A 7931-nucleotide genomic window follows, 5' to 3' on the forward strand; every position below is an offset into this window, starting at 1 on the left:
GGCCAGCATAAATGCCCCGCCTTTAATGGCTTCCCCGATCTGATGCTTCCGCCCTCCGCTTCTCGCCTCGCCGCCGCCGCTGCCGAGAATACCGCCGCTGCGGCGCTCCACGTCGTCGCCGTCGCCGCGAGGCCACGTCGGTAGGCAGGTACTCCCCCGTGTTCTTCTCCCCGCTCTCTGTTGTTAGGCTCGTGTTGCGTCGCGATCGATTTGATGAGGTGTTTGTGGCTCCGATCCGTTGGTTTCTGTACGGGTGAGGTGAGGTGGATTTTTATGATTGATTTTGTGGTAGGTGTTGTATTGGTGATTTTTTGTTGCGGGGGATCGAGCGGATCGGATGCTGAAGAACGGGGGAGAAAAGTGTTGGTTTTAAGTAGAGATTGTTTGGGATTTGAAGGGAGTTGCTACGAGCGATGGGGACGGAGAAAGGTGGAGCAAAGATTGGTGGCGGCGGCGGCGGAGGAGGAGGAGGAGGTGGGGGTGGGCTGTTCAACCTGTTTGACTGGAAGCGCAAGTCCCGGAAGAAGCTGTTCTCCAACTCACCCGGTAGGTGTTCGCTGGAATGCCTCGCTAGTTTTGTTCTTCCTCTGTTGCCGTGCTTTCTTAGCCTTTTTTCGCGTCATCTTTGTTACAGAGGGTGCTAAGCTCGTGAAGAGAGGCGAAGAAACCTTGCCGTCTGGGCGCCTCCACTTGGTGAGTGATCTCTGATCTTGTCGTTGCCCTTGCTCTGCGCTGTGATTTGCATTGTGCCGTGGAACTTGTGTTCATGGGTGTTTGCGGTATTGTATCTGCAGATTGATGATGATGAGGGGATTGGTGTGTCAAGCTTCAAAGGGAGCAGCGACTACAGCTGTGCTTCCTCGGTTACTGACGAGGAAGGGCGTGAGATGAAGGCGCCAGGAGTGGTGGCCAGGCTCATGGGCTTGGATGCCATGCCCTCTACCGGGGTCCCGGAGCCGTACTGCACACCATTCCGTGACACACGGTCGTTTAGGGACAGCCAGAGCCTAAAGAGAAGCCCAGAGTACTCCGGGAGTGACCAGTTCAGTTATGTGCCACGAAGAGTTGATGGCTACATGAGGAAGCCATTGGATCTGAGAGCTCAGAAGATGCCGAGCAGCCCGATTGAGAGGTTCCAGATAGAAACATTGCCGCCAAGGTCAGCCAAACCCTTACCAATGTCCCATCACAGATTGTTATCTCCAATAAAGAATCCGGGATTTAGTTCAGCAAGAAATGCGGCTCAAATCATGGAGGCAGCAGCCAAGATTCTTGAGCCAAGGCCACAGGTCAGTTCTAGGGAGAAAATCTGCTCATACAGTCCTGCGCGGATTCCTTTGAGGATTTCTGAGACACGGGAGAATATCCCAGCTTCTCAGAGGGCAGTGTCTCGGCAGCTGCAGTCATCGCGGACCAATCTTGAGCTGCCTGATGTGAGATTTTCCAGGGGGCAGCAAATGAACAGGAGCTGGAATAGCGAAGATGACATTGTGATCTTTAGGACTTCATCTGATTCTTATGAGATTAATAACCCTGGCTTTTCAAAGAACAACAAGGGGAAGTCCATTTCATTGGCACTGCAGGCAAAGGTGAATGTGCAAAAGAGAGAAGGATTGGGTTCTTCTGGGAAGAATTCAGGAGGACAGAAAGATCGTGACGAGTGCAGAACAAGCCAACCTTTTAGGAGTCAGTCCAATGCCCAGAAGAATAAGCAGCAGAAGAAGCCGTCATCATCAGGTACTTCCTCCCCTGTCCTTAGGCAAAACAACCAGAAACAAAATTCTATGGTAAGCAGAGGAAAGTCAGCACCAAACAAATCAGTCTCAAGCCAGCAAGGTAGAAAGATGGCTGGAGATTCCTCAACTGGGAAGCTGAAGAATGCAAGCAAAATATCTAAAGGTGGCAGCAGAAAGGATATTGTAGAAAGCATAAGTTGTGATAAGGAAGGTTCATCGTCAAACAACAAGGACTTTCCACAAAAGAAGCGTTTGATAGAGAGGAACTCCACCAATGAGAAGGGTATGTTCGTGCCTGAAAAATCAGCAGCTAGACTTCAGAAGCAAGTTCAACCTAATGTTGTCATGGATGAGCACATTAAGTGGAACAACGATAGTAAAGATTCTACAGATGTAGTATCATTTACCTTTACCTCACCATTGGTTAAACCATCAGCAGGACCCTCCAGACTGTCAGGGAAGTGGGATACAAGAAGCAATTTTAATTTGGATGCCATAAATGAGAAGGATGATTCAGACAAAAAGTCCGAAGGGGTAGGATTGAACTTTGTAAATGGTGATGCTTTGAGCCTTCTCCTAGAAAAGAAACTAAAGGAGCTAACATCAAAGATTGAGCCATCCATCAACTTTACTAGGGGCGACACATTTGTGCCCGCAAACTTTTCCTTGGAAGAGCCCGTGGTCTCCTCTTCCAGCAATTGGGATATGGAAAGCGGAGTATTTGACTGCAGCCCTTCTGAAGGAAAACCTTCTCAATATGTTGATTATTGCCAATCAGCGCAGTCATCAACCAAAGGCCAAATTTTCCGTGGAAGTAAATTACAGGTAAACAATAGCACAGAGCCACACACTACCCCTGTTAGAACAAAAGTATACTTCCATGCTGGCAGGAATAATCATTTTTTCAGTCTATATTCATCATTTATCTTTGACAAAACATTTTTTGAAGAACTTCCTCTTTATGTTAAAATAGAAAATTTGGTCAGCATATCCATTACATATTTAAATAGCATTTTTAGGGCCTAATGTTTTTACTTGAAATCTTTATTTTCAATGATTGAACACTCATTTGCTGCATACTGGGGACCACCCTAATGTTTATGAAGAAACATCGAGCTTCCCTCCATAAATCTGTAAATTCCGTCATTGTGTTATTGAAGAAAAAGATGATACAGTTCCAACCTTCTGCAGGCTGACATTTTTTTACTGTTTTTTGAAGTTTGAACTCTCTGTTGTGTTGAACATAAACATTATAAGTGTGTATTTATGATTTAAGTGATTCCATTACCAGCTCTCGTCATTTGTTCATTATGCTTGTCTTCTCCACCTTGATCCTCGAATATTTTGCTTCTCGGGTAGTTAGGTGTTGGTGCTGAGCCATGTACATGTCCAGTAGATTTCTCTGTGTTATGGCACATACATTATTCTATTATACTAGTGTTATTGATTTTGGTATGTCTGTTTGTGTGGCATCTCCTAGCTAGTGTTATTTTATTTCTGAGAAAATTCACATCTGGGTGTAGTATTTGTTATGCTATGTCTGTTTATGTGGGCATCACCTAGCTTGAGTTATTTTAGTTCTGAAGAAATTCCATTTCATCTTAGGTGGAGGAACCAGAAGAATGCAGCAGCATAAGCAATGCAAGGAAAGAACAGGAGCATGAAGATTTAAGTCCCCTCTCTGTTCTTGAACCAACCTTTCTAAATGAGAGTTGCTGGTCTTCTGATTGCTGCTCAGGCAGTAGCGATGGTAATTCAACTTATTGAAATTCTATAATTTGTAATTTCTAACTGTACCATTTACCTTTTCCTGAGTCTAAGTCATGCTTAGTCTTTACAGGAAGCAAAGGATATTCATCATCTTCTGAAGTTAAAAACATGCCAAAGAATTTCCTAAGCAATCCACCATCAGTGGATGCTGAGGCCAAGACAACAGATTCAGTGTCTTCTTCATCGATTGATGCATCAGACACCTCAGCATCAATAGATGCGTCGGACATCTCAGATATCACCCAATGTTCAAAGAAATCTAGAAACTCAGAGCTGGAGTACATTGGGGATGTTCTAGGCAATGTCAACCTGACAAAGGGTGGATTGGGGTCATTATTCATCAGTCAAGATGATGTATCGGTGATGGACCCCCACCTCTTTAACAAATTGGAGAGCATGAACTTGTATACACAAGGGAAAAAAAATTTGGACCGGCGAGGGTACAGAAAGCTCCTGTTCGACTGCGTAAGTGAATGCCTGGAGACGAGACGTCTCACATACTTCCGGGCAGGATATGCAGCATGGAGCAAAGGGATGGCAGCGATGAGCAGGGGCATAGAAACTGAAGTCTGCAATGAGATCAGTGGTTGGAGGAGCATGGGCGAATGGGTGGAGGATGAACTTGTCGACAAGGACATGAGCAGTGGGCTGGGCACATGGGTTGATTTTCGGGTGGAGGAGTTCGAGACAGGAGAAGAGTTGGAGAGGGAAATACTGAGCTCACTGGTCGACGAGGTGATCGGCGACGTCTTTGTGAGACGACGGGACGGCAGGAGTGTAAATTTGTAATCTGATCTCGAGTGTTGTTGTTTTTGTTCTGTAATTTTGTTTTGTTAAGTTATATCCATCCCTATTTGATTTGTCGACCAGACTTGATCAAATCAGTTATATATATGTGTTGATTTGAGACTGCATAGTAATCTCAATCAATTCAAATACTGAATGTGCTCCCCTTGGCCGAGATGATTTCAAGGACTGCAAGTTCAAGTGACAATGTTATACTGGGTAATACTAGTGCATTTGAACGTTCTTATACCTGCCAATGTAATGCAAAGGTTATCTCTACAAGCTGAAGCCACCAGTTATTACTAGTAATAAACTGGGAATTGATTTGCGCCTCACAAGTTGCTGGAATGCTCTTGGTGATGGACATAAAACCCCTCAGGTTCAGCATGATGTGTTGATGTGGTCTTCATAAATAAGAAGGTTAGGATCATATTCATGGGCGTGCCGACAGGTCACGCTGTCCTGGCCTAGCATTCTCGCTAGAAGCCAGATGCCAGCATTATTTGTCCAATGCCATCGAGATCCTATCCTATACATTTGATGTGTGATGTTATTTGGTTCTGATCCAGTTATGCAGTTCCTGTGTTTTAACATTGGTTGATGCAGTTCCTGTATTTTTCTGCAACTGCAATCTGTTAGTTTGTGACATCATGCTATACTGTACTACTCCATCCCTCCTAAAATATAATCATTCTAGCTTTAGTATTAGTTTAAGTAAGTTTATCTAACACGTCAAATAAGTTTTAAATTTTTAGTTGAAACCAAGTATTCACTATCGTAAATATAATTCAGTTGATCTAATAAGGATGTTCACTATCATAAATATATAAGCTTAGGATGGTTTGATTTAGAACAAAACTATACAAGTGATTATATTTTTTAGAGCGATGAAGTAGCTTTTTGCATGTGGGGCGCGATCGAAAAACGTGATATATGGTTTCTCCAGCGAAGTTTGATGGCGGCGGCAACGGGATAAAATAGAGGACTCGACTCTGTCACCGTGAAAATGGGCGACCTACAAAACTGAGAGACTGGCCTACATATGGTGTTGGGCTTGTGGAGGGATCGGACTAACTGTTCGGTGTGATTGCACCATACCTTCTCTTAATTTCAAAATATGGGAATTCTACAACTAAGATTTTTTTTAAAAAAAAATACGTACTAGACCGATATATCTTTTCAGTGCGATTGCACTGTACCTTCTCTTAATTTCAAAATATGGGAAATTCTACAACTAAGATTTTTTTTTGAAAACTATGTACTAGACCGATATATCTTGAGATCGATTAAGTCATCACATGCATACAGCTGTCGATGATTATGCCATCTGCCATTGAAATATCCGTAAATAGTAGAACATGTGTCAAGTCTATAACTAAGGGCTTGTTCACTTTATAGCCATTTTGAACCATTCCAAAATTTGGCATTTCCAAAATTTTGGCAAAATGACAACATTATCAAATTTTAGTAGCATATATTAAATGTGATATTGTTAAATATATTGTATTATTAAGATAGTTTTGAAATGAGGCACCACATTCGCTGTGGGGGTTAGAAATTCTCACATTAATCGGAGAAAAAGAAAAACAGAGTCCAAATAGAAATACAATTTAGAAATAACTGAAATTCAGAATTAAAAATAAGTAATATTGAAATAACAGTCCATATAAGAACCCAATATAAGATTAATAGAAATTTAGAATAAAAAATAAAAACCAAAATTAGAAAAAAGAAAGAAAGAAGAGTTAAGTAGAAATACAATTTTAAAATAACTGAAATTCGGATTTAAAAATAAGCAATATTAAAAGAAAGTCCATATAAGAATGCAATACGAGTTTAATTAAAATCCAGAATAAAAAATAAAATCCAAAACTAGAAAAAAAATCAAGTAAGAATACAATTTTGAAACAACTGAAATTGAAAATAAAAAATAAAATAAATTCGAAAACTAGAAAAGAGGAAATAAGAGTTCAACTACAAATACAATTTATAAATAACTAAAATTGATAATAAAAATAAATACTATTGAAAGAAGAGACTGTCTAGAACTCGAGTAATCTTGGATTTGGTCTTTTCTCGGTCGATGCATTCCCTTCTAGGGTCGAAGTAAAAACCGCTCCTCACTAGTTTACCGAAATTCGACAAAAACCGATGAGTTTCGATCAACGCCGTATAAAAACTGGCTGATACCGACTGGTTTTTATAAACCGAGACCTTGCAGTTTCACGAAATCCGATTGATTTTCGTGAAATTCCATCGGTTTTGTGAACCCCGTTGTACACCTAGGACGGTAGATAGTCTATAACTATTCTTGCACTATTTGAAAATTTGATGTACGGTAAAAGAATAACGGTTTTGAATTTTTTAAAAGAACTGGTTTATGTTTCTTAGGATAGTGAGTCTATATGCAAGATAAGTTCGTTACGATTTTAGGTCATTTTGTAAATCCGAAGACATCATTTACTACTGACTGTAGAACAGTACAACAAGAAAAAAATATCTTCAAAACATAAAAATATTATGGAACCGGAAGGGCGCTACGCGTCAGATGTCCTGAGATTTGCATTATATGTTAAAAAATGTTGCAATGTTTCATTGCTCGAAAAAAATGTTTCAACATGAATATTTTATGATGTTTCATCTTTCACTGAAGAATGTTTCACCGCTTTAACGAAAATGTTTCAATCAAATGTAACAATCAAGAACGCTAACAACAACAACAACAAAAACACATTATGTGCAACATCCAATATTGATTTAAAAAACATTTAGAAAAGACATATTGCAACATCGCAAAAACACTGTGTGCAACAATGCTCGCTAGCTCGACCTCGTCCGAGCGCCGCCACCGGAGCCTAGGCACAGTGGAGGCGTGCTTCGCCCCTACCTCCCCTCGGGCCGCCGCACCGTCGCGCTTCTCTGCTCCGGCACCGCCACTGTCTCATCGCTCCGCGTCCGCCCGCTTCTTGTCGTTGCTAGCACACACATGGGGAGATAAGAGAGAAAAATGAATGGTTGGAAATGAAGATAAGATTGACTGCCGGAGAAAGAAGATAGAGAGAGTAGTTAGGTGGGACCCACTAGGTTAGCGTCCGATTTTTTATCATACGCCGGACGTACGAGTTAAAGCATTTTCGGAAGAATACCAGTACTACCGCCCTAGATATGTACTCCCTCCGTTTCAGGTCATAAGATGTTTTAACTTTGGTCAAAATCAAACCGCTTCAAGTTTGCCCAAGTTTATATAAAAAAATAGTAATATTTTTGACTCGAGATACTATAAAATTATATGTAATTATTAATTAAAAAAAACTAATTTGGTAATGTAAATATTATTATATTTATCTATGTTTAAATTTAAAGCAGTTTGTGTTGGACTATTCTTATAGGTTGAAACGGAGCTGAGTATCTTACCACTGTTGTAAATTTGTTGTGAACCTTGTGATGCCCTCGCTGGACTGTTCCTTGGATCAAAGACGTGGCGGCAGTAGGCACACCGCCCAAGTTGGATTAGTTGGAGCAGTAAATACTATACACCCAATCCAAGGAGGCGTAGCGGCTGACCCCCCCCCCCCCCCCCCCCCCCTCCCCCACCATTCCCATCACCATTTCACCGCCCCTGCCTTCTCCTCTTCTCTC

General features: G+C 41.5%; 1 protein-coding gene across 3 annotated transcripts; it reads left to right on the forward strand.

The window, feature by feature from the left end:
- Positions 1–4472, forward strand: LOC127768395 (uncharacterized). 3 transcript variants are annotated; one of them, XM_052293973.1, is made up of 6 exons: positions 1–148; positions 293–546; positions 635–693; positions 795–2561; positions 3342–3486; positions 3568–4472. In XM_052293973.1, the coding sequence occupies exons 2-6, from the start codon at positions 414–416 to the stop codon at positions 4293–4295; spliced, it is 2832 nt and encodes a 943-aa protein (XP_052149933.1). In that variant the 5' UTR covers positions 1–148; positions 293–413; the 3' UTR covers positions 4296–4472. The 3 variants fall into 3 exon arrangements, with proteins under 3 accessions (XP_052149933.1, XP_052149935.1, XP_052149934.1); XM_052293975.1 differs by having other exon boundaries at positions 3577–4472; XM_052293974.1 differs by having other exon boundaries at positions 7–148; positions 398–546.
- Positions 4473–7931: the final 3459 nt, after the last annotated feature.

This window comes from Oryza glaberrima, chromosome 3, assembly GCF_000147395.1.
Source record: "Oryza glaberrima chromosome 3, OglaRS2, whole genome shotgun sequence".
Lineage (NCBI taxonomy): Eukaryota > Viridiplantae > Streptophyta > Magnoliopsida > Poales > Poaceae > Oryza > Oryza glaberrima.